Source organism: Mastigoproctus giganteus, chromosome 1, assembly GCF_048544385.1.
Source record: "Mastigoproctus giganteus isolate SK-2022 chromosome 1, ASM4854438v1, whole genome shotgun sequence".
NCBI lineage: Eukaryota > Metazoa > Arthropoda > Arachnida > Uropygi > Thelyphonidae > Mastigoproctus > Mastigoproctus giganteus.
In genome coordinates, this window is record NC_143575.1 from 106426455 (window position 1) to 106454181 (window position 27727).

Genomic DNA, 27727 nt, shown 5'->3' on the forward strand with positions numbered 1-27727 from the left:
GGTGCAGGGACGTTTCTGCAGCACGTACGCATTGGGATATAATGAGATTCATTAAACTTTTATACAATCGCCAGCAGGTTGGTGCAGGGTTTACCAAGGATAGCTGAACGTGTGGAAATGGTCAGGTGTTTTTATTGTTTCACCGCCGTTATGCTAAACGCGTATGGAAAATAAGTGCAGGGGTATAAAGTAGTTACAAAGAAACTAAGGACACTCCACCTGCCATCTTATCTGTATTCCTGTAAATATGAATCGCTCATTTTCTTTCCTTCGCGAGATGCGTTTATCGGGAGCATTTTGTAGCATCTCGATATTGTGTCTGAGATCACTTGTAGCACCGCATGACGTCTTCTACCACATGCCTCTTAATGGCTTCTTTCTTATCTCCATAACGATGGAGGTATAAAGTAAACAGCTACTCTAATCACCACCAACGTGTACACTTACTCAGACTGCTTTATGTGCGTCATCTTCAGAGGATGCTCTTCGTTTGGCGTTGAAAAAACTGCTGCAGATGAATAAAAAGAGATTCTCCAGATATAGACGAAATAAATTGGAGTTTGAGATCAATTTAGCAATATCGCGCGCGAGCCTTGTACCGAAAACAAACAAAAAAAATTAAAATATTCGCTATTACGGGTGGGTTGTTGTTGTTGTACTGACTAAACTGCCATGTAGAAGGGGGACATATCTTCCCCAACTACAAGGTATGTTATTTTATGAAGGATATTGTTTAAGCCCTCCAAAGTTGTGTTATAAGGGACTGAAACTGCCGCAGTAGTGATCACCAAGTATGTAGAGATATACGAGGTTCCACAACTTGTGCTAATATAGGGTTACTTGTTGTCATGGGGAGTTTCACTATATTCCGGCTACGAAGTAGTTCTATTCTGGTGTCACCTACTTCTACTAGAAGAAATTCCATTTTTGGAAGCAGTCTTGTAGGTCCTCTTGCGATCAGCTTCAGTACCTCCGTCTTAGTATGCCCACCTGTATAGACTCGGACTTGTGTAAACAGGGAGAAATCGACATTGTTTGAATAAATTAGATAAAAACTGGCTATTTAAATAAATTCGTAAAATTTGAATAAATTAACGGGAATAAAATGGCTGATAATGAAAACAACAAACTGAGAATGGCGGATAGGTTTATACCTGTAGGGGAGATGGACGCAATTCAAGGCTAATTGAATATTGGAAATGACTTTGAAGAGCCGACAGTTACTGAGTGCTGTAGGAAGCACACCATGGTATGGTTGGCTCAAGCTAATATTGCCAGCTAATGCATTATGTTACCAAAATACTTTTGTATTTGTAACGTAATGTATTCATTAACATAATGTAACATAATGTAGTCAGTAACTTAGTAACTCAGTAACACATACTGAGTGGTCACTTTATTAGGTACACCTACCCTTTTCATAAACTGGAGCGCTGCTTGAGTAAGAGCATCACATGTTTGCATCATGAGATATAATTTAGGTGGGTAGATACATCGGGTTACTGAAGGTGTGGAACTCAGTGCGAGAATGGTTGAGACAAAAGATTTAAGTGACTGAAAGTGGCGTGGTAGTCGGCGCCAGACATGCCGGTATGAGCACCTCAGAAACTACAACCGTGCTGAGGTTTCCACTTACGATTGGCTCAGGTGCTGCGTCAAGATTTGTTCAATAATTAAATAACATCCAAACGGTGGGCGTTCATATGGTCGGAAATGCTCTTTGATGCGAAAGGCCAATAGAGTCTTACAAGACTTGTGCAGGACAACAGAAAATCATCCCACATATCTCAATTCAGTTGAGATCTGTGGGATGAGGTGAAACGAGCTCTTCGGAGTAGAGCTCCTCAACCATACAATTTACAACTGAGAGAAGCATTTCGGTGAAAGTGGAGCAGGATCCCTGCAGCATTCTTTCGACACCTTGTTGAGTCCATGTTACGATGAATTCATTCTGTTCTGAGGCCTAAATCGTGACCTACTGGATAATAGGTGGGTGTACCTAATAGAGTGCCCTCTCTGTCAAGATACCTACAAATGGATAGTTGAGAAGCAGTGGCAGATAAAGTATTTTGGGGCCCTAAGCGTGGACACTTCATTAGGACCCTTTTGTGAAACATGCGATTTTTCGCTATTCGCAAGTGCGGGACTAAATCTGGGACTCTACATTTACTATTTAATAACCACTTGCAAAAAAATATAACTGAAGTTTTTTAGTGAATTACTTAATATAAAAATCTACTGGAAGCGAATATCTTATTCTAAAGAGTGTTACTACTGCATTTTAACTTGTATTGACGAAAACATATTTTGCTGATAAGCAGATAAAACAAATATAAAGTATATACAATACATAAAATATTTTATTTAAATGATTAATAAAAACAAGAACATTTACCGATATATCCTTTTTTTCGCAAGATGGTTTTCAATTTCGCAAGATGGTTGATTAATTCATCATAACTTGTATTTTCTAAATGTACACAAAGTCTACAACTTGGAACTCTTCTTTCATTAATTTTCCACATTCTTCAGACAGAATCCTTCGATTGCGTGAATTTACTTCGCCTTTCAAGTTTTAAAATTTTATTCCTGTAACTATTCATTCGTTGTTGTGAAGAAAAAAAGTGTACTTGACTTATACGGATAAAAAATTTCGTTTCTTTTTTTCCTGCTCCCAATTCTCAAGGTTTCGTAATTTGTCTCTTTTCTTCGTTTACTTGCTGGCAACCGAAAACCACACCAGAACTGTTATATAATAGGGGACGCCGCTTATTATGATCACGTTGGGACTCAGCTAGATTCATAACAATAACAGAAGAAACAAGGATGCAGTTGTTCAGCTGGATCCATTGTGGGAATGGACAGAAAGAAAACATTAAAATCAAACGATATAAAATACTTTAATTTGGCTCTCCACTGTGTGGGCGTTCATGATTCCCTGCACAATGAAAAAAGGGCCTAGCCATACCATGGAAAATAGCTGCACACGAATAAACCCCTTTCCTCCTAATTTCATTGGTGGTACAATGCATTCCCGTAGTATGTGTTCTCCAAGCATACTCAGATCGCAGTAGGATGTAGCGAGATTGCTCACTTCATAGAACCAGTTTCCATTACTCTCTGGAACAATACGGCGTACTTTGCACTTTTCAGTGCGAGACTACTGATTGTGGTTGGTGATGTTTGACTGCCGCCGGTCTCCTATGAAAACTGACGCTGTGAAGCTCCGTATTTGGAGTGCTCTTAGAAACCTAAACTCGGGTTGACGCCTTAAACTCCTAATTGATATTTTGTAGGGACATCTGACCAGATTGTTCTTCTAACCTTCCGAGTACCCTCTGGTCACACGGAGTTCATTTCCGTGGACTTCCTTTGCGTTGCAGAACTGTAGCGGTACTGTCACGTTTCCATTTCATGATAATATCACCAACGATCTACTTTGGATGGTACAGGCTGCCAGCAATTACGCGCATCTATAAGCCAGAAGTGTGCCATCTGACAGTAGCATCCCTCTCGAAATCGGCGAACTTGACGACTGTGTGTGGCATGATGAGAACAATTAATTCATGTGGTTCATACGCCTTTCTTGTAATACCAGTCTGAATCACTTGCTTAACCAAATAAGCCTTCAACTGAACCACGGTCCTTCAGGCCTATTGCACTATTGGCTAACCTCGGAAAAATATTAGAGCGGCTAATGGCCCAAAGAGTTACCACTTTGTTCCTTTCACAGGATTTAATCTCCCCATCCCAGTATGGCTTCACACCAGGCCGCTCCTGTGAAGAAGCCCTATTTGATCTGATCTTGCACCTGGAGAACTCAACCTCCAAATATGAATTAGCTATTTTTGTCGACTTCGAAGGAGCCTTCGACACTGTATGGTGGGAAAGTGCCCTTGAACGTCTCCGTGCCGCCAGATGCCCTTCCAATTTATACAAGCTGTTCCAGAACTACTTTTCAGAGCGTTCTGTAGTAGTTAAATCAAAATTTCTTCAGATCACAAGGCCTGTCTACCGGGGTTGTCCTCAGGGCTCTGTCCTGGGGCCTCTGGTCTGGAACATGGTTCTCCAAAATTGGCTTGGTAACTCCTTTGACAACACAAAAATTGTAGCATTTGCGGACGATCTCACCATTATCGTGTCTGGAAACTCACGCTCTGCTCTGGAAGCTAATGCTCAGCACGTTTTGTCCAATCTCTCCATCTGGACCAGGTTAAACAAGCTGCACATAAATCCAACTAAATCCAAAATGATGATCTTCAAGAACAAGCTTGACCTGCGGAGACCCCCGCAAATCAAGATCTCTGGTGTGCAACTGCCTTTAGTTACGCAAGCAAGGGTCCTAGGAGTCACTATAGACCACAAACTCTGCTTCTTCCCACACCTCCAACACCTCAGCACCAAAGTTAAAGGTTTTTCTGCCTCCATCCTCAGAGTCTCTCGAAGTGATTGGGGTTTGTCTAAGAGAACGTTATCGCTATACTACAAAGCAGTATTCCTACCCATTGTAACTTATGCTGCCGGAGTGTGGTTCCACCGTGCAGTTATCATAAAAATGAGAAACAAACTGAACTCCATCCAAAGAGGAATGATTCTGGCCACTCACCGTATATGCAGGACTGTCTCCACGGCAGCTATTCAGGTAATTGCGGGAACTCTCCCGCTTGATTTGTTTACAATCTTCCGTGGGCTCTGCTTCAGAATCAGAAAAAAAATACCAACCTGTATTCTGGATATTGAGCCTAATCTCACTGCAGATGATAAACGTGAAAAATCAAGATGTTACAATGAACTGATCAACATCTGGCAAACCAGGTGGAATACGTCGCCACAAGGCGCAGTAACCAAAAGATGACTGGCCACGGCTCCCTGAATGAAAAGCTGCACCAACTGGGGCTTCTCGCTACCGACCTATGCTTTTGTGGAGGCAAGGAAAACTGGTACCACCTTCTTTTTGACTGTGACCTGTATGAGGATCTCAGAGATCAACTTCGGATAAAAATTCTGAACTTCTCCCCAACCAACGTGGATCAACTAATCCAGACTCCAGACAATCTTTCCTCCCTGCAGGCCTTTGCATCCGGCATCTTTACCCGGCGAAAGACCTTGTATGCCAATCAAAACCAGATAGCAACTCTGCAGTCTAGATTTAACTCTTGTGAAGGGAAAGGCTAAATTCTAATTTTTTTTTTTTTTTTTTTTTCTTTCTTTATTTTACTTTATTCTTATTTATTTCTTTTTTGCTAAATTTGCCATACTATCAATTTTTATTTTATTTTATTTTATTTTTATTTTATTATTTATTTATTTTTTTTAATTTATTTTTTTTTAATATATTTTTTTTAATTTAATTTTATTTATTTTTTTTTTTTATTAAAATTTTGTTAATTTTTTTTTTTTTTTTTTTTTTATTTCTTTTTGCTAAATTTGCCATACTATCAATTCTTATTTTATTTTATTTTATTTATTTATTTCTTTTTTTTCTCATACATAAATATATTACTGTATTATTATAATATATTACAATGGATTACTTTTATTATTATTATTATTTTTATTTTTATTTTTTTTTTTTTTTTACAACTTGCACCACGGGTAGTTTTTTTTTTTTTTTTTTTCTCTCCTCTCTTCCCTCTGGAATGGGCCCCCAGAGGTTCCTGGCCCATCTGCTGACAACAGCAGGTGGGTCAGAGTCTCTTTCGAGACGGTACGTGTTTTACTGGGACTGGCCCACCTTCCCGTGGTGTGGACGAGTACCCAGAATCATCTATCCAGGTGACTGATGCTTCTGGGTAGCCAAGAGGCCAGAACAGAACAACAGAACACACACATAATACACACAAACCGACGTCACACACATCTGGCCCATCTGTAGTGATACTGTTCTTTACAGAGATACGAGGCGGAGTTGAACAAACGTTCTAGGTGCCGCCCTTACATATACACATGTCCACATGTCCATGTCCATGTCCACACATGTCCACATGCTTATCTGGAAAGTTCCAGCTGACTTTGAAAATAGTGGTGTCCCTATACTTTTAGAGGGCAGTATATTACTTTTGTTCAAGTCTAAAGAACCTAATATGTGCATTATTTACTTTGGAAATTACGTTTTACATTTCCATTTACATTTTCAATTATGTACAAGTAAATTTGTCTCACTGACTACTTTGCTTATAATGCTGCAGGTCATATGGCAGTGTATATGGTTTTTTGTCATGTATTACGCCTATGGCCTGTTTACATGTTATGTAGGTTTAAAAACCGGAAACAACTCTCGGATTGTAACCACCCTGCTTTACCTGAGATTGAAACTTCGGCTAGGATTGAAAAGACCTTTAAAATTCCTCAAATTCTAATTCGACCATAGACCTCTCTCTCCAGATGAACGAAAAGTAGCAAACCCGCTATGCGGTAGTGTAACGAATGATGTATTATCGAGGCTCCAATAACTGCGCAAGTTGAAACCTCCCAGTTGTTTGTTTGTTTGTTTGTTTGTTTCGGAATTTATTGGGCGCATCGGCAACTATGGCCATAGTGCGCCAGCCTCCCAGTGTTATATTATTTTAAAAGCGACCGAAATGTCACTGGGATTGTTTTCTTCACGCTCTAAATAGTATTAGACAAAATCTTACTTGTGTTGGGGGAATGCTGGCCTAGACGGTTGCCATACAACTTTTCTTTTGAACGCATTCCCTCTGGTTATATAATAGTGAACTGTTTTGTTAATAGATTTACATTAAGTACATGGCCAAAATATTTGGTCGACTGAATGTCCACTTTGTTAGGTGCACTTACCTAGTAGCGAGTAGGTCCACTCTCCTTTTAGTCTACGGAACAGCCTGGATTCGTCACGGCATGGACTCAACGAAGTGTCGAAAGCGTGCCATAGGAATGCTGGTCGATGTTGACTCATATGCTTCCCACAGTTGTTCCAAATTAGGCGGTTTTCGAACTCTACTCAGAACTCGTTCCATCTTATCTCACAAGTGGCCATTTGGATTGAGATCTGATTACTGAGGAGGCCAACCTAATATAATACTAACATAAAACTGAAAATAATGAACTCCATAGTTCCACGGAAAAATTTTTAACTTTAAAAATTTATAACATGTTTATGCAATAATTAATTAATTCGTGAAACTTTTAACATTCATTTTACTGAAGGTTTTAGCTCATCTGGTCATCTTATGGATTTTATGGGTTGTTCAATCCAGAACTTGCTTAACCCTACAGCATTACCTTCGGTTCAAGCTGAACATGGTATTCGGTTTCTGAAGAGATCAACAACACTCCATGTCTCCTTAAAAAGCTTAATTATTTGACAGGTGACATACTTTTGAAGGAAATGAAGAGTTCAGAATTTAATAGGTCATTCTCGTCACGAGTGAATGTTTGTGATAGTTATGCTACAAGAATTCTCTTGTGGATTGTCATTTCAATCACGATGCACATAAAACTTGACTTCTTCCTACAACAAACAAAACTTTTGCTTTCTACACATATTTCAAGATATACTGTATTTTTTTCTGTGTGTGCCCTAATTTTTGGCTCACCCTGTACTCCTAAACTTGTGATAGCAATCCGCTTCCTCGAACATTGACTCCATGTGCAAGCTAACATTGCGATTTTATTTCTACAATTTTTTTCTCTTTGAGAATAAAATGGTCTTCTTCCTTTTCATGGTTGTCTGCATCAGCATCTCATTAGTATTTAGAGTACACCGAATACTCAATAATTCAGAAACTTCATAATGAGGTAGATCTATTTTTATTTGACTTCCGTAGTAATTCCACAGCCATTTCCTTACGGGATCAGGAAAACGAAAGCAAAATACGCATTATAAATTGTGTCTAACCTAATAACTGCTATCATTCGCTCTGTTTGAATAACAATCATCTCCGGATATCAGTACGTACTGTATAACGTAACAAACCATTTAACTTTACAGCCATGCGCCGTCACGGTGCAATCTAATGTTAAACATTGACTTAATGAATCATATTTCGTATTGCAAATTCGGGATCTCTCCATACTTTTTATCATTCATTTTAAACCTTCAGGCCGCTTTTTAATTCCGTTGATGTCACCAATTTCGTATATTTTTATTTTATTTTAGCGTATTTGTATAATATCTCTCGCTGTTGGTGAAGGTGAGAAGATCAGAGCCACTCTCTTAATTATATCCAAAGAGCTTCCTGTTAGGGGGGCTGCCGGGTTCTCCTACCCGGTGAAAGGCATCTGACCACATACATCAGCGAACTTTAAGCCCCAACTCCTCCATTACAAAAGGCGTCACTTTAGACGCTTTTCACTGGAACATAAGTGCACCGGCACATTCTTAGATCATCACGTTACACGCGCCGTGCGTGATTCGTTTCGCCAAAGACGTTTCATCGCGTTAGCGAAAAAGGCGGGCAACTTTCGAACCGGCACACAACTCCAGACGAGGAAATTTAAGGCGGACGCTTTCCTCCCATCTTAATATGTAGGATAGAAAAACTGGCCTCACATAAACATAAATATTAATCTGAGACGTGCATAATTTAAGAAGTTCTGGGAAAAGTGGGCTCCCTGGTGTTCTGGGGAATACTATTAAAGTTAGTGTACATAGCTGTTAAAAATTCATTTATCTAATTTGTTTCGCGTCTGTAACAGAACACTTACACGTCCGTGTGAAATTTAACCCTGTTCCTTTGCCGAAAGTGTTTCTAATTTACCAGTGGAACTGAAAAAACAAAGCAACGGGGGGGGAAGTCAATTTGGCTCCGACTGACAACAGACGCCATTGCTGTCTTCATGTAGGCCTAACACTAAAGACGAACTTAAACTGGTTAGCCAAGTCATACCTTTTAATCTAACGTGTGTATTGTCTTCTAAGCAAGACAACAGACACGCTAGATTATAGACTGAGTCAATGGAAGTAGTGGATTTGTATTATTTCTTGCCATTTGGGATGGACCGGTGAATCGTAGATGAATTATCTGGAATATGTCCGGCGGGTCAATTATTATGGTGATAAGCTTAGAGAGAGTGTACAGATTTTTTTGATTTGTTATTTCTATGGGATGGTATTGAGATTCGTGTGGCTGAAACTCTCGAAAGTGGTGAATGTCATTCCCATGATTCTGTCCATTGAACAGTGGGTCCAATATTCCATTCTAAGGAAATTTGATAAGTTGCAGGGGCGGAGGATCACAATAGCAAGACATAGATTGGAAATAGTGTGAGCACCTTTGGATATGTGGCACTACGTGGTCAGAGAAGTTACCCGTATCATATCCTACCTCATAGCCCCACATCGCTGCGTACTTTTTGATTTTAGTGGTTTTAAAATGGTGGAGGATGGTAAACCTTCGTTCCAAGTGAAGTCCAAGGTCAGAGTGATGAATGACGTTATTAACTTTGGCACCTCCTATCTGTAATTCTACTTCGTCTTTTTAGTAAAGGTTAATTGGGCCAATGTGCTGGGATTAATCTCTTAAGGCTTATGCTCTTAAGATATTTTTCAAATTGAGCAGTTTGGTTGCTGACTTGCTGAATCGTTTGAGTTAGGAAGTTGAGATCATTTGAGTAAACAAAGAACTTTGCCGTCAGCCGAAGTCAGAAAATATCGCGATACCGGAAGGAATACTTGCAGTGCCGCTGCCGAAAGAAAAGCCGATAAGACGCTGAAATTGTTGGATGCTGTGCTTAATTATTAGCTTTCTGTTTAGAAGCGATACTTTTAATAGTTTTAATCGAAATTGCTTCTCCATTATATGAAGCAGTGCAGAAATATGTAGTTTATCAAAGGGGTATTACTTGTAATATCTGAAAAGATAGCTCTCAGTTGGGCTTTCCAAGGCTTTATTCTTATGTGTTTTTTGGATATGGAACAGCGTTTTCACAGGGTTGTTGATAGTCGATCAGTCATGGAGTACAGGTAGATTGGCTTATGGGGGGCCGTTGTGACTGACTAAGCCTGGCAAGATAATCTGAAAGGCTTTTTCGATAGAGTGCTACCTATTGGTGTGGTTCTGTATTCTTAGAACGCTTGGGAAGCCATGTTATGGGTGCGAGAGTACGAGATAGGTGTTCCATAGGGATGGAGGATACCTATTCTTCTGGATTTGATTGCACACACTTAGAAAATGGCCCGAGAAAAAGGAACTAGATATTTATAGGACGAACAGGGGAAATCCATTCGGCCCAACAATGAATTCATTGGACATCCAGTTAATCTCATTCTTTTGAACTTTATAACTCGAGATGTTTCAATATTCCCCTGTTTATAGTATTTCTGGAGAAAGGACGGACTAAATTTGGATGTCTAAAAGTTAATTTTACCCGATATAGAAATAGTTTTACGTCAGTTGTTATCTTCTGAAAGAGATTTACAAAGATCCTTTTATTTGTTTTCAGTTTTTCTTTTTTTTAAATCCATTCTTGGATTCAAAAAAAATACATTTGGATTATGTCTTTCTTTTTGGTTTTAAGTAGCTAAAGAGGGGCACTTTATAGAGTGCGTAGTGCAGTATCGGGGAAATCGTGGTGAAGTGGAAACATTTGGAAACAAAACAGGACGAAATTACAGTTCTTTAAGAAGAATATTGTCGTAAATTATATCTAGACTGTTTTAAATAAAGTATGAGGCAAAATTGAATACAAACATTACTGTGTGATTTTAATTCATGATTATATCGATAAGATATAATCATGTTACTCATGAATTTCCAGCATAAAAATACTTTTTCTTAAAATTAAAAAAAAAAAAAAAATGTGTCGGTTGATTTTTTTATGGAAAAAATATTTCGACAATGAAACTAAGGTTTATTTTCTTAAATTTACCAGTTGCTTGCCTTAATGTTATTATTGGAAAGTTATTTGATTTTTGTTGTTTTCTAAGAATTGTTATCACAGTGGTGTCCAACCTGCGGGCCGGATCCGGCCCGCGATTAATTTTTATAAGACCCACGCGGAAAGTGAACTAAAACAGCATCGATCGCCACTGCGTGTACAGGCCTGCAAGTGTCCAGCTCGACTGTGTCAAACAGGCACTTGTGGTTCAGTCATACGTACCCTAAATACAGTTACGTATTTTGATATAGCTTGTTCATTGCATTGAATTAATTATTAATTTTTATTGAATTTAAAAAATCATTCTTAAAAATGTTCTAAAAGGGGAAAATCGATTTGGAGTTTCGTGTTTTTGATCCAAGGTAGACTGAAGACTATTTCTTCATTGATTACGACGAAAAAGCAGTGTGTTTGGTGTCAGGAGACTGTGTGAGTTTTTAAAGCATATAATTTAAAACGACACTGATTCCAATCATAAATCTTATGATCAACATAAAGGAGTGCTGCGAAAAGAAAAGTGTTCAAAGTTACAAAACGAATTAAGAAAACAATACATACTGAAAACGTATCAGTCAAGAAATTTATCTACTGTACGTGCCAGTTATCAAGTTGCACATTTGATCGCTTTTGAAATTAAACCGTTCAATAATGGTGAATTTGTTAAGCGTTGTTTGTTGAAAGTTGTGGAAGAAATTTGTCCGGAGAAACCAATAATGATACAAGACATTAGTTTGTCTTGACAAACAATTATGCGAAGAATAGAAGATATTGGAAACAATTTGTTCGAACAACTTTTGGAAAACATAAAACAAATGAAATATTTTAGTGTGGCACTGGATGACAATACTGATGTAAATGATACAGCCCAACTCCTCATCTTCATACATGGAATTAATGATAATTTTGTACCAGTTGAAGATTTAGCTGATCTACAGAGTATGCGCGGAACAACTACAGGTGAAAATCTTTTTTGAAATTTTTGCCAATCTATCGAAAAGTTAGGATTAAATATTAAAAATCTGGTAGGAGTCACAATAGAATAACCAAGAAAATGATAGATATCGGAGCTGAAACTCCAATTGGAATACACTGCGTTGTGCCTCAAGAAGCTCTTTATGGGAAAGTATTGGATCTCCAACACTTTATGAAGTGGTTATTTCAATTGTAAATTTTACAAGATCACATGTCCTTAATGCGGCTGTTGGAACATCACAGAATGTTTCAACACAGAAAAAGGAAAACCAATAAAACAACTGTCAAATATGGAGTGGCTGTTTGATCTGGCAATTCATACATACATTTCTAGCCATTTAAATGCTCTTAATTTAAAACTACAAGGGAGAGGAAAATTGGTTTGATTTGTTTGGTGACATCAAATCGTTTCAGAATAAGTTGTTATCATTTAAATCCCAGTTGAGCAAGACAATTTAGTTCACTTTGAATGTTGTACTGAGCTAAAGGAGAAACACATTTCCAAAGAATCGTTGCCTTTCGTTATTACAATTACTTTTTGACAAGTTTAAAAGCGATTTTCTGATATAAAATCCCATAAAAAATCATAAGCTTTTGTTTGAGAACCCATTTACTTCTATGGCTAAAAACTACAATCCCAGATTGCAACTTGAAATTATTGATCTTCAAGCCAAAATATGATTCAAAAATAAGTATACAGACTGCAAAAATAAACGATTTGAATTCTACAAAGCTTTCTCATCTGAAGATTTTCCGCTAATAAAAGAAAATGCCCATGAAAATGGCTACTTTGTTCGGATCAACGTATGTTTGCAAGCAGATTTTTTTCACTCGTAAAATCAAATAAATATTTAAAAAGAAACAGAATAACAGATGAGCATTCATTTTTTTAATGAAAACTCCAAACACGAGAGGTATTAGAACCTATAGTACCGTGCATGGGTTGGAGGTTGAGAAGACGAAAGCAGATATTTGTTGACATTAGACATGAAATTCTGTACACTGTAATTTTCAGGAAATACGTATGAAGGAAGGTTGTTCCAGAAAACAGCAGTTGAATGAAAGATGAAAAGTTAGTTCTGTGAGTTCGAAGCTGGACAGTAAATGGATGTTGGTTGGTGGCGGCACGTGTTCGGGATGTTTTGAAAGAGAGAGCGGGAATTATATAAGCAAATTCAGAAGAACAATGCCCATGGAAGTATCTGTAGAAGAGGCATACAGCAGAAACAGTACGTCTATGAGACAGCGAGCGGAGAGACTCTGTTAGAGATGAATCATTAATTAACCTAACTGCCCTCTTCTGAATGGAATCTAGAAGTCTGAAAGAGGTTTTGGGGCATCGCCCCAGATGTGGGAACAGTATTCCATGGTAGGGCGGATTTGCGATTTGTACAGAGTTGAACAGCTGTTTGGAAGAAAAGTAACGCTGAGGGCGAAAGAGAAAACCAAGTTTTTTAGATGCAGAGGAAGCAATATTTGTAATATGCTTGTGCCAAGAGAGATTAGAAGTCAGGGTAATCCCCAAAGAGATATATCAACTTGCCTAGAAATCGGAGTGCCACCAAAGAAAAGCGGAGAAGCAGAAGAAACCACACTGGCGAATGTGAACAGACGGAAGGTCGTCAACTCTTAAGCCATCTACCATCACCCTCCGTGAGCGGTCAGAGAGAAAACTGGATAACGAATTACAAAGAACAGTTGGCAAACCATAAGATGGAAGCTTGTTTAGAAGATCTTTATGCCAAACATGATCGAAAGCCTTTGAGATGTCAAAAGCAACTGCTTGTGTTTCACCGAACTTTTCCGTTGAATTTGTCCATAAATTGGCAACATACGCCAGAATATTACCTGTAGATCGACACTGACGGAATCCATACTGGCGATGGTTGATCAGACGGAAGGTTTCTAGATAGTTTAAGAGTTGACGATTAAGTGATTTCTTCATTACTTTAGAAAGAAATAGAAATAATTTGATGGGAGGGATTTGTCACCCTTTTTAGGAACTGGCTGGATATGAGCAAATTTCCAAGCAGAAGGAAAAACACCTTTGAAATAAAAAAGTGAATAAAGGATGGCATAGAACAGGAGTAAGTTCAGGAGCGCAGGTTTTGAGAACAAGTGGAGAAATACCATGAAGATCTGGAGCTCCATCGAGAAATACCATCAGAACATAATCTTCATTATGTATTGAGATTGGCGTCACAAATTTGCAAACAAATTTTTAACAATTACTTAAAAATATCCAGCCTCAATCATCTCATTAATGTTAAGTTTTGTCCAGTAAATGTTATTGTGTATTGTACTTAATAAAATTTTCGAATATTTCAATTTTAGGTTTACCATTGTATTTATTTATTCACCTTAATATTGAAAAGTAGTGATCCTTTTCAGATTGTAAATTTTCTAAAATGAGCATTTAAAAGCAAAAGTAAAGTATTTTTTTAAAACAAAAGTGAAGTATTTCAAACAGAAATGTCAGTGATTTATTTTTTAGATTTTATTAAAATTATAAAAATATGACTTTAAAAAAAAACAAATAAAAGTAAGTCATATTTTTATAATTTTAATAAAATCTAAAAAATAAATCACTGACATAGATCTGTTACACATAAAAGTGCTGGAAATTTGTATTTTTTATATATAGCTTGAAAAGAAAAAAAGAAAAACTTTTACGAGTAACAAGATATAGAAAATGTGACACAATTTTTTCTCCAGTCACTCTGTGCGGCCCGCGAAACAAATCTAATTTTGAATACGGTCCCTCCCGTACGGGAAAAGGTTGAACACCACTGGGTTATCATAAAGTGCTAATGACCTCGTGGAAAATACAGTCCGGTTGAATAGATTATAAACAGTGGTGATACTACCATACTTCAGGTCGGCCAGCGCGAAGGAGGGTCTGTGAATCTCTGGAGAGAACCCTAATTTGTAGTTTCATCTCTGACTAAAAATGTGATATTTCATTTGCAACATAAAAGAAATTAAGTACAATTGAAAATAAAATAAATATACCTGCAACTTATTTCATTTGCACTATTAAAATAGATTACGTTTTGGGATCCAATAAAAATTGAAATTAAAAAGGCTGGGTGGATCCATAAATCCATTTTCAGAAGTCAACAGAAACATCATTTTATTTGTCACCATTGGTTTAATGTGAGGCGTTTTCGTTTTGGCGTTGCACACTATTTCCTTCTCCTGTACGATAAACTTTTCATCAGGATTTAATATTTTTAATATAATTAATTATATTAATAATGAGACGTTCCTGAGTAAGCATAGTGCAAGTGCTATTCCATCAGACATATACCGAAAATATGTATTCAGAAACGTGTCATGCTGTTGTGTTATAGGGCCATCAGCGACTTAGATCATATTGTATCGCATATAATATCTGTAATTTGCATGTGTTCTGTGGTTGATTTTCTGTTTGCTAGACGAAAAACCCGAGTTTCCGGAGTGGGAAACCATGTTACCCCCGCCTGAGACCAACTAACTAAGCCACGTTGTGAAAAAGGCCTGGAAAAAGATTCGACCTCAGGTCTTTTCCACCCATTATGGGGAAGATGGTGATTATAAACACTGCTTTGTTATAACCTTCTCATGTTTATGATTCGTCTTTGTTATAAACTGCAAGTGGTCGTTCTTGCGTAAAGCTGTCTAAAGCCGTTTTTGTCTTGTCTTGACTAACCAGTGTGCATCTAGCCTAATATAACCGCCTAATGTACTTTTCGTATACACTTTCTGCAAGGTCATCTTAATTATTCAGGTCCGCAACGGTTAGGGCCAAAACTTATTCCCATTTGACAGCGTAAACTGACTTCTCTGAAACGCGTGCTGTACAGTTGCTAAAGCGAGCAACGTAATTGAGAACTACGTGTGCCTTCTTGCGTAACCTTTGACCTTTTGCAAGAGCGGTTTTGCTACCTTTTCTTTAGAGCATCTGGGAGCATTGAATTGTCCTCTCACCGTAATGCTGTTAGGCCCCTGAAGCGCTATTCAAAGCATCCTCTTTTCTAGCTGTGAAAAACCTAATAAGTTGAGGAAACACCTAAAGCTAATCGTCGTTTGAAATTTCCAAGACTAATAATCGACGTGCCAGTCGCTTTCTCCTCTTTTTAGAAAAAGCTATCTTTACATCAAAATTAACAAAAACCCCTGTCGGTGTTGTTTACATAAGTTATTGTACGTTTCCCCCCCCCCCCTTCCTTTCCATCTTCTTTCATAATATTGTTGTTTACATTTAGGTGAATGTGTACTGTTTCATGTCGTGGGTGTTTCACGACGTGCGTGAAATTTTTGATGGATTTTGTTTATACTAAACTTTTTACTCGTATATTACATCTACGGAAGTGACTTTCAAAATTTAATAGCTTCCGGCCAAAACGAAAAATTTTAGTTTGAAGGCGCTGCATCATGTCAACTCAGGAAATTGTTTGTCATGTTGTCTTTCATCAGTTCATTTTAAGCAACATAGTGAAAAGTCTAACGCTTTTTACACGACCACGTCTAATTAATAGAGCCCAAAATTAACAGGAGAATAACACTACTTTTTTATGCTACCATGTTTTTTAATTAATAAATTAAGATCTTTTCACATATTGTGTGTCTATAACTTTATCTAACTCTGCGCATGTCTATAACTAGACATGCGCAGAGTTAGATAAAAAAAATATTTCATTTTACATAAAAAGGCTATATTTTAATTACATTCCAATATATATATATATATATATTTTTTTTTTGTATTGTGGTATACTTGTTCAGTAGCGAATTACGTGCTGCTCAGTTATTCTTTTTAAATGTTTGGGCTGTGTCTAAATGGTAAGTTTATTGCATGCATCTTTGCACATGGTCTCTGCTTGGAGTACCTACCATCAGCGTACTAAGAAACTAACTTTTGCCTGTTCTCTTCTGCACTAACCATTGCCTCTGTTTCTCTTTCTCTCTTTCACCTTCGATATCGTTGGATGACCGCATGGTGGCGCCTCTGCTTCTCTTCCGTGACCTGCTTCCGTACACCACAGCGCAAGCCTTCTCGTGAGGAACGTGCAGCCATTTGTATTCAGACGTATTTCCGCGCCTACTTGGGACGCAAGTACAAGTCGTGCAGCCGAGTTCAGCATCATCGTAACGTAAGCTCATTCTTTTCTGATCCTTTGTTAGGCTTAAACCTTCCGATCTTTTCCCACTGTATGTGTATATGTGTTTTTGCTCTCATTCCGCTTTCGTACCATATGTGCACAGTGAATGCTGACTGGACGCTCACCACACAGGCGTGTGTGTTGGGGAAGTGTGGGGGATACCAACAAACGTATGAAGTTTCCATTCGATTGGGTATGGGTTGGTTATAGATGCATCTCTTCTCTTTCATATGGAAACCGTACTTGAAACTCGATCAGATTATTCTCACCTACCACTATGAATGTGTGTGTGTGTGCGCGTGTTATAGAGAGTAACCATACTACTGGGATCATTAGTTTTGTATTTCTCGATCAGAAACCTTTAGGTTTCTGATCGAGAATTGATTGTACCACGTAAAGCATATGTTCTCCAATTTTGCCATTCGAGACAGGCTCGATTCTTCTCGCAGCTGCACCTGGCACGTGCCTACCTGATTTTTTAACATCACATTCCGTTCGTAGAATGTCTATATTTGCAAGTCGTTACGCAAAGCGAGAAACACTGTCCGTAAACATAACACACAAGGTGGTTCGAATATGCCTTTTCTTGCAACGATTTGCCGTCTTAGGTATTTTTTATTATTCTTTTTATCTACAAGTAATGGTTTTTGTCTTCCCTAACGTTGAGCAAATGTTTGTTTCTCTGTTATTTTCTATGCATATCACACAAGAATTCGTAAAACGTTTTATTTCTTATTTATTCTTTCTAAAAGCAGAGTAATTCTAAAATAATTCTTTCTTCCTAATGTTAAATGGTATAAACAGCTTAAGGATTTATGAATTAGTTGATTGCTTCGTTTATTCGAAGGACACTGTGGTTTGTTTAGAGCTTCATTGTGTACATATAGCCACCATTTCTGTAATCGACCAAAAACCTAATCTGTTCATGCTCCCTCTTTCTTTTTCTTTGTGTGTGCTATTTATTAATTGGCCCTGAACTAGTCGTACTAAATTATCATAGGAAATCTTGTAGTGTGTTTGTTGGGAGTATGAATGACGCTTCTAATGCCTCTCTTGATATTCACTGTACACGGTTGAAAATTCACCACTCACCGTTCTTCGCTGCAGGCAGTCCAATAATCTGTTTGCTACCCACCAGTTGGAAACATGATCATCCATCAGTCTTACTGTTTCCCCATTAAGATTTGAGATAATGACAGTAGTATTGTGTTGGTAGAGCATTTCACTTGGCTGGAAACAGACTCATGAAGTTCGTATTAATTGGATTTATTGTGTCCTTCGTGTCCAGAAACAATTCTGGAAGGCAAAATGACAACGATAGGACAATTTTTTTTTTTTTTTTTTGCTGGTTAACGAGGTAGTTTTTCTGGTACTCTACCACGGCTTGTTTCTTTTTTTTTTTTTAATAAGACCTTAATTTCCCACATTCTTAGAAGCAAAAATAATGTGAAAAACAGTCTGTGATGCGTCAAGAATAGAATCTCATTAACTTGGCTAATTGCAATTTATCTTGATAGCCCGGTGAAAAATCGAAGATAACAAAAGCAGAAGAATTATCAAGGGGATGATATCAGATGAGCATGACACCGGGACTTCGGTAAGCTAGTCGCATGACGTGCTGTGTGTGTGTGTGTTCCGCGTGCAAAGAGGAAGTGACTCATGCCTGGATGCGTTAGCAAGCTAGCTCTGTGTTGCCGTTATTACGGCTAAGAAACTGAATGAACGCCAGATGAATTGAAAATTTGTTAGGGCTAAAGACAGAAACATCATGCGTGGCAAAGGAAAGGTATTATTTATGTACAAGTGAGGATTTTTTGGTCGGTCTTCAGTTCGGAAAAAATAAGTCTTGTTGGTTATGAAGTTGTATGAAAAAATCCCATAGAAGGAAGAATATTATATTTCAAGCTACGCTGAGTGTAATTTAAATTCGTTTAAATTCATTAAACACTCCTCTCTCTCTTAATTAAGTTCGACAGAGTACTACTTTCAAGTTCTTTTCCTAATGTATATTTCAGTGAGGAATTACTCTTCATCTGTTCTCAGTTTTTTGAAGTCTAGGAGGCGGGAAGAGTGATCATCGTATCAACTGCTTTAAGAAATCCGTCTTTTTCTAGTGATGGCTATCAGTGGTTATCTGCTAATTCATAAAAATGGCATATCTCTGCGCCGTGTTTTTTTTTTCTTAAGTCTTCACTGTTTCAGAAAAAGGAATTTACAGGAAGAGTGAATTGACCTAGAAAAGCTGTCGAAACTTGGGAATAGAAGAATGTCGGTGAAAATTATAAAAAAAAATGGAGGCGTGTACAGATGACCGATAAAGAAGATAAATAACAGACACAATCTTAACTTACTACTACATGTTAAATGTCAAACAAAAATCCTTCATGCACAACTTGCATTCACTTATAACGGTACATTTGATGTAGTTTTCTATTATTTAATTAATTGATTTTAATTATATTGCATAATTCCAATAATGATATTTTTTAGCTTGGGAAGTGCGAAATATGGCGGATTGTTAAACTAAGTACCCTATCTATATAAAATTTTTGAGTTTTATATCGGCTTTATAAGTGGTCTTTTCCTGGTCTTTATATCACTCTTATCTTAGAACTATTATAATGTTACTTGTTCTAATCACACCTTTTTTCTTTCTTTTGTTTATTCTGGAAAAGAAAGATCTTATGCAATCTTTTTTAACAGTGCGTTTACTTTTTTCTCTAATTCCTTTATTCTTTTTATTGCACTGCATTGTAGATAATAATGCCATTTTATTCTGGTCGATAAAGCTGAATAAAATAAAACACGCGAATATTTTATGGACTCTATTGTCCATTTATCTGGCAACTTTCTATGGCTAATTATTTTTGCTGCGCTCGAGGGAATAATAATAATAATGCAGCCAGTGCTTGTTAATATATCTCTGGTTATGATTGTCTATGAATTTATGAAAACTGGGCAGTGATACTTTTGCCAATTATTAATGAGAAAAATGGAAGCTCTCGAAAAAATTGGTATGTAGGTGTACATTTGACATTAAATTGTATACATGATACACTTCGTAAATTTCAAATGTTCAGCCAGCGCACAGCATTTAGAAAACTATTGTAAATAATATTCGTTTGTGTTAAGTCCGAAAGCAATCTAAAAATTAGTTTAATTAGTGTAGGGAAAGTGGGGGCATATGAAGAAAAATACATGAATGACTGTTTTGTGTGCTCTTTCTCTCTCCTAAAGAATGCTCTTTGGATGTAATTTTTTTAAATAAAAAAACGGCGATGTTAATGTGCTAAAATAACTGTTTAATTAAGAACGCGTTCATCTGTCTCCTTTTAAAGGCTTAACTGGTGATTTTGCGTTGTTAATAGTCGTACCTTCAAAATATTTTCTTCTGTTTATTTCACGAAAACTTTTTATGTTATTCAGCAGTTATTGCACATTTAATTCAAATCTATAAATAGAACATGGTAAAATAAAATGATGGAAAGTTGCTTTCCCATTATGTGTTTATCTACTTCATTCTACGAGCGGAAAGTTTACCTTTTGAAACCCAGCTTTAATTATGTTCATTACATAAGGAAATGTTTTGGTTACCTTTTTTAATACTCTTGTACTGCTAACGTTTGTGCGAAGTACTGTCAACAGCTTTTACTGAGGAACTCTTATACTCTGCATTTACCTGTCTCCAAACATGTTTACCGTTTTCAAAATGGCAGTACACCGACTTAATATTTTTTTCTGTCGTCTCAACATAAAAATAGACTGCGCTGTCTCTTCTCATCGTATTTACAAAGTTGTTTTCAGATTATGTTTTTTTTTCTGTTTTTGTTATCATGGATCTCAATCTCTGATCTTTTTTGTATGTGCTAGAAATTTTTGACGTTATTAAGCTAGTGTCCCTGGACCTGTTAATATCTCGCTAAAAGCAACGACTTTTAAAAGAGAGACATGCGCTTTTTTTAACTTAAACATCCTTGAAAAAACAAAGTTGCCATTAGTGATAACTTTTAAAATGGTTGCTTTGTTGATTTTTGCATTAATTTATGTTTTTAATTATATTTAAGAACAAGACTCTTTCAGATAATTCAGCACGCACACTTTCTGTTAGCTACCTATTATTATTCAAAAAATAAAAATTCCATTTTTTTATTATTTATTTGCTTTTTTTATTAGTTTAATCGTGAATTAGCATAACCACCTTGGCCAGTCTCAAACATTTACAAAGTTTCTTTTTAACGTAATGTCCCTGTAGTGTTAGCCACACTTTCACCTCGCTTTCCCAACCACCCTGCTATTTTACAAGAACGCTACCTATATGTGACATTTATCGAAGTTCTAGCTGAAAGCCCTGCTCAGCATGTCAAATTAAATTTCTCTCTCTCTCTCTCTCTCGCTCGCCCCTCCTTCCCTGTTTTGCAAGCAACAAGCGCATCAGGGGAAGAGGAGGAGGAAGAGGTGGAATAACACTTTATTGGAACCTCTCTGTAAATGTGTTTTCCCTGCCACGCACTTCGTTATTCCGAAGTTGTCAAACGCAAAGGGGTTTCGACATTTTGAAGGAAATTGTTGCAGCGTACTTCTTGAGTAAGTCTGTTACAGATAATACATGCAGCACACGGAACATTTTAAGTCTATTGCATTATCCAAATGTTGCTGGTAATTACTCTTATTCCTAAGTCTTTTATATTTGCAAGCCTGACGACCAGTCAATACGAGTAGAAAATTCTGTAAGAAATATTTGAAGACGAGCTTCAGCACTGTGTGCACGATAATCAGTCTTACTTAAGTCAACATAATGAGCTCTGACTTAAGTTATCTTATATAATTCAGAGATGTGTTTTACGAATTCGGCATAAGTGCCCTGACAGAGAGTTATTGATTTCAACAAGAAGTTTTATACTCGTGACCCAGCATTGAAAACTGCCAATTTTTATCCTTTCTAGTTTAAATACGCCATATTCTGGGAGTTGAGAACAGAATGAAAATAATAAATAAAACAATGACATATCATTATTTCTAAAGAGAAATAATGACATGTCGTGAATAATATTTTTTTATAAATAAGGTACCATTTTGCACTCTTTCCTCCATTAAATCGTGTCCCTTTGCACTTCTGCCAAAGTTCAGCGAACCTCACTGACATATAATGTTATTCTCACAAAGACAGTCACTGATATTACAATTTTTATTATTGGGGAAATAGAGCTGGATTTCTAGTCATGCGTATTAGCATAAATCGCTATGGAAAACAATATACGTAAAACAGTGTATTTTTAGGCTATTGCTTTCTCTTTAACTTTCTTCTGTTGTAATTTATAATACAAGTTGTTTAAATACCTGGAAAGGTTTATACAGTAGATTTGAATGATGAGTTTTAGCGAACATTAGGCTTATTCATAAACTAAAATCACGTTTATATTTCGAAGACGTTTGTGATTAAAATTGTATCAGAATTAGGTAGTAAATGGTGTGAAAAAAGTTAGACGTTATAGCGGCTGCTGTGATTATAATTATTTATATAACGCATGTGCGTTTATGATGTTTTTTAAGCATGTGCATTTATGACGTCTTTATGGCGTTTTTAAGCGAATGCTTTTAAGAAAGAAGATATACTGTCACTTTTTTTCTCGTGATTGCAATCTGAGAATTACGAATTCAGTGATACGGAAAGATATAACAGCGCTGATGTCTCTAATCTTATAGAGAAATTGCATATATTAACAATAAGGAGCGATTTTTCAAGTTTTTCTATCCTTAGGCAAGCCTAGATATTGGAATTGTTATAAATTTCACATATGTCTCAGAAAAAGTGTCAACACGATTTCATACTGAATATTTGGCAGTAGGGCATAATTTTCGTGACTCTCAAATATAAGTATTTAGCTATGTTATATCGTTGACCTGAAGGATCAAATAACTTATGAAATAAATGTTTCCTGGCGTAACATATGCCTATAAATAATTTAGATATCTTAAATGTCCCAATCCATTATGCTCAGTTTAGAATAATACCGAATCCGAAATTCCATTATAATATTTTATTATCATCATTAATAAATAAATTTTCTACTTATATTCCTGTATGGCCACAAAAGCTCAGAGGAGTTTACAGGTTATAATACAAGAATGTTATCTATCGTACTTTCTGGGATCGCGTGGTTATATTAACACGCGACGTACGTAACTACACGTCCATTATTCATTCTAATAACTGTACGTTTTATACTAAAAGTGTTAGTAATATAATTAATAGCTCAAACTTTCGAAACTTTCACAGAGGAATTTTTGCTTTCGATTAAATTCTTTGTATCCCAAAGTGTTGTCACTATCTGGCAATGATTCGATCACGTACAAGTTCAGTTAGAAGTTCATCGCCACCAGCCATCCACAACTGTCTGTTATAGTGCCCACTCGTGGGTGGTGCAGTAGACAGTTATGGCTCCCTTACATCCTTTGTAAAAAGTCCTGGGTTCGATTTCCTTGGCTAGCCAAAGTTGAGAAATACTTCCGTTGATACTGGCGGAACTTAAGGGTGTGATTTTTTAAGCCGATTCTGAGTTAATTGCTCTGTGGCGAAGATTTCTCCTCTCGGAATTTCGTTTTTTATCCCCCAAGTCAACCATCGAGTACACACATTTATGGACACGATACATTGGCATCTCATGACCATAGATGGTTTTTTTGTCATTTTTAATTTTGCGTGTTTTTTTTTAAATTTTTTAAATGCTTAGAGAGAAAAAAAAGCCTGTATATATTACGTAGCACGCAGTCCACTCTAACTAAAAGCATGAAATAAATATTTGCCAATACTGCTAGTATATAGAGTTATCTATCGAACAACCCGTTGGTAACTATGGAAACAGAATACACGATACCATTCGATATGGAGTGAGATATTTTAGACGGTGCAGAAGGTAGTTTCATTGTGACAGCAGTGATATCTGTGAGAAATAGCAAATCACTGCTTAATGTAGTGAATGCGTGACTATTTTCCATAAAGAACGTCTGTTTTATTTTGGAACACCGTGTTGTGTCCAAATCTTTGTGCAACACCCAAACAATTCGCAAATACATATCAAAATGAGCATGTACTAGTAATGTATGAAATTAGAACTGCTCGTCATATTTTCGCTTTTCTTGAAAATATTCATTGTAGAGTTCCTCAAACGCACTACGAATAGTGAACGTACATCTACGTAAACAGGGCGGACGCTTTCAGCATATTCTAAAACAGTTGAAACAGTTTTAATTAAATTTCATGTTTAATAAATTTTATTTTATGGCAAATCTAGTTTGCATCTTAATTGGCATTTTAATAAGCATCTTAATTTCTAAAGAGAGTGTTATAAATTTAGTATTTAATTAAATATTCTAGTATTCTGTTTTTAGGTTATTATTTTGTATAAACATGTCAAAACTTTCACTGGAGAATGGGCATCCTCTCTTTGTTGTTGCTATATGACACTAAATCTAATGAACATTGCGGCATTTTGACTAAGAAGGTGACTTTAATTTAGTTTTATATTTCTTTAAGTTCAAGGCATTTACCTGTCGAGATTAATTTCACTGCTCAATTGCCAATCATTTTGTGCAGATCATAAATAACGCAAGCCGATTTATGCACTCTGTTCATTATCCCTCTTTAAGCTCTCTGAAGTTAGGGCTAGTATCAGGTAGAAAATAAACAGGTAGTTTGTTGTTATTTTTTTCCATTGTCCGATGAGTCTATCCAAATATCTGTTTTGTCTCTACGAAAGTAAGAAAATTTGCCAAATTCATTCACAATTTACAAGTTATGTGTTGGTTAAACAAGTAGTTTCCTACTTATAAGTCTGCTTCGTAGGTAGCAGTTTCAGTTATCCGTTAGGTTGGGTTTTTACTGAACAGATTCGATTTCTTTTCCGATATCTGCTAACCGGCCACTACGACATAACTCGCCTGTCAATTAATCGTTTTATGCACAATTTCATTCGTCGAAATTATTCGTGTCGCCATTCTTCATCAACCCCCCCCCCCCCACACACACACGACATGCAAGGGTATACTTAATTTGTGCCCGGAGCTCTTCAGTCCATTGCTTCCTAATCCTGCGTTTAGTCAGAATTGGTTGGAAATTATAACAGAATACAGTCATTTCGCAATATCTTCCGAACCTCTCCAAATATTTTTTTGGTTAGTTTTAAGATTGGTTAAGGAAATTTTACGAATTAATTCGCAAGACATATATCAGCTTTATTTATAATTTGGAAGTCCAATAATCTTTTAGGAATGTTTCCTAAGCTAAAATAGCTGACACATAATAATTCAGACACAGCATGGGTTTGTTAAGGGAAAGTCTTGTCTGACAAATTTGATAGGATATTATGATGTGGTTACAAAGGAACTGGATGCAAAAAATAATTTTGATATCATATATTTGGATTTCAGGAAAGCTTTTGACACTGTTGCGCATGGAAGACTATTGTACAAATTGGAGCAGAATTGTATTAAGGGTAAGTTGCTACAATGGATAAAAGGATGGTTAAGTGGGAGAAGACAGAGGGTGGTAATCAATGGGTGCTGCTCTTCGTGGACTAATGTTATTAGTGGAGTCCCACAGGGTTCGGTGTTGGGTCCACTGTTGTTTTGTATATTTATCAATGATATTGATGAAGGTATATCAGGCTTAATGTCGAAGTTTGCAGATGATACAAAGGTTGGCAGGGTTGTTAATGACAGTAATGGCAGTGTGCTACTGCAACAGGATCTAGATAATTTGGGCAGATGGGCTAAGAAGTGGCAACTGAAGTTTAACCTTGGCAAATGCAAAGTACTGCATATGGGTAGAAGTAACCCCAGAGAAACGTACCAACTGTGTGGTACTACACTTAAGGTGGTAGAAAATGAAAAAGACCTGAGAGTGATTGTGCAAAACTTTCCAGGCTGCCAGGGTAGGTCATGGGGTTTTGTCAATGATATATAGGAATTTTGCTAGCAGGGAGAAGGAGGTGATTGTCCCTCTGTATAAGGCAATGGTCAGGCCACGCCTTGAGTACTGCGTACAGGTCTGGAGGCCTCATTTTAGGAAGGATGTAGATTTACTTGAGCGTGTACAGAGAAGGGCAACAAGATTGGTGAGGGGAATGAAGGGATCCCCTTACCAAGAAAGGCTTAAGTTCTGAAAATTGCAGTGGCTGGAGACTAGGCACCTGCGCGGTGATCTGATTGAGTTGTATAAGTCCTTGAATGGGTTGAGCACACTGAATTCTGGTGGGATCCTTCCACTTGTTCAGATTACGAACCTAAGGGGGCATAAATTCAAATTAAGAAAGGACAGATGTAGAATAGATGTGCGGAAATTTGCCTTTAGCCAGCGGGTGGTTAATTGCTGGAACAAACTTCAATCTGTCGTTGTGGAAGTTGATAGGTTGAATAAATTTAAGGAGGAACTGGACAGGCATTTGGAGGGAATGGTGTGATTTTTTTTTTTTTTTTTGGCTGTTGCTGCATTAGCTCATACACTTGCTTTCTTGCATCACATGCCACTACTACTACTACTACTACATCCTCATACATATTTTTAAGTTAGGTTAGATAAATTTGACAAATAAATTCACAGGAAAGAATATAGCCAAACTACTGATTTTTGTGTTTGCTGTAAATTCATTTTTACTAACTTAAAAAAGACTGTAATCATGGTATCAGGTTAGGCTAAGATACCACCAAGTAGTCCTGAGAGTAAATTAATGAATAATATCACGCATCAAAGTGGTTAACTGACAGGCGAATGGTGTCAAAGTGGACAGTGAGCCACCATCTGAAAAACAGTTTGCCGACAGAGTGGAGGAACAATTAAGTTACATATAAGCAAAACGGCCTCCGTAGCCGAGTGGTCAGGAGCGGGAGTGCAGTAGCACACGCTCTTTGAGTAGACCGGGGTTCAAGCCCCTGACTGCTGAATACGGTTGATCTGCCAACCCGCACTGGACCAGCGTGGCAGATTATGGTCCATTTCCCTCAGCATAAATTGTTGAGGAGGCTTCCATCCTGCCGTGGGTTGATAATGGCTGCACTTTACCTTTTATAAGCAAATTGCGTAGTAGCACGCTGGTTTTCCTTTCCGACTAAGATCGGTCTTAAACTCATGATGATAGTTGGCGAGACAGAGATCAAAATTTGCAGTAATTCTTCCTTGAGTATCTCAGAACATACTATAGGTATTTTTTTTTTTTTTTTTTTGATTAAATCAAAGACATGTAATAAAATCCTTAAGTGCTCTAGCATATTCTTCAGATACTAGAGAGACTAGTGTAGTACAGCATTGTTGACTATTAAAATAAAAGCTTCTGGACCTGATACTGAAAAAGCCGAACATAATTTCTGTCATCGCAATTCACAGGTAGTTGGCGGTTTCTGCTTCACTGATGTTGTTACCTCCCCAAACATAGTGAAATCTTCGTTTCCATGTCTGCCCATTTCCATTCTTTTAACAGGTTATAGCGACTATCCTGTTTTGGTCGATAAAGGTTCATCTTGGATCATTCTGTAGATTGAACCTTGATTTATCTTTGAAGGGAAGCACTTTAATTAGTCTGTTTTCATTTCTTATTGAAATGCTGTCGTCTCCATTCCAAAGGAGTCCTCTTTACACTGGGGTTGAAGGAATTCGGACTTTCCTCGAGTCATTTTTCTCGAAGCTTCGTGTAAATCGGCTGCCTCCTCGAAATATTCCTCGTGGTAGCAATTAGTTCGAATTCAGATTGATGTTATGCAGTAACATCAACTTGTATTCG

General features: G+C 37.1%; 1 protein-coding gene across 1 annotated transcript in view; it reads left to right on the forward strand.

The window, feature by feature from the left end:
- LOC150091079 (uncharacterized) overlaps positions 1–27727 on the forward strand; it is a 628940-nt gene that overhangs the window by 199784 nt on the left and 401429 nt on the right. Inside the window, exon 3 of the mRNA XM_090374068.1 lies at positions 16839–16946. Within this exon, the coding sequence (XP_090230194.1) occupies positions 16839–16946 (108 nt within the window). The remainder of the gene's footprint in view (positions 1–16838; positions 16947–27727) is intronic.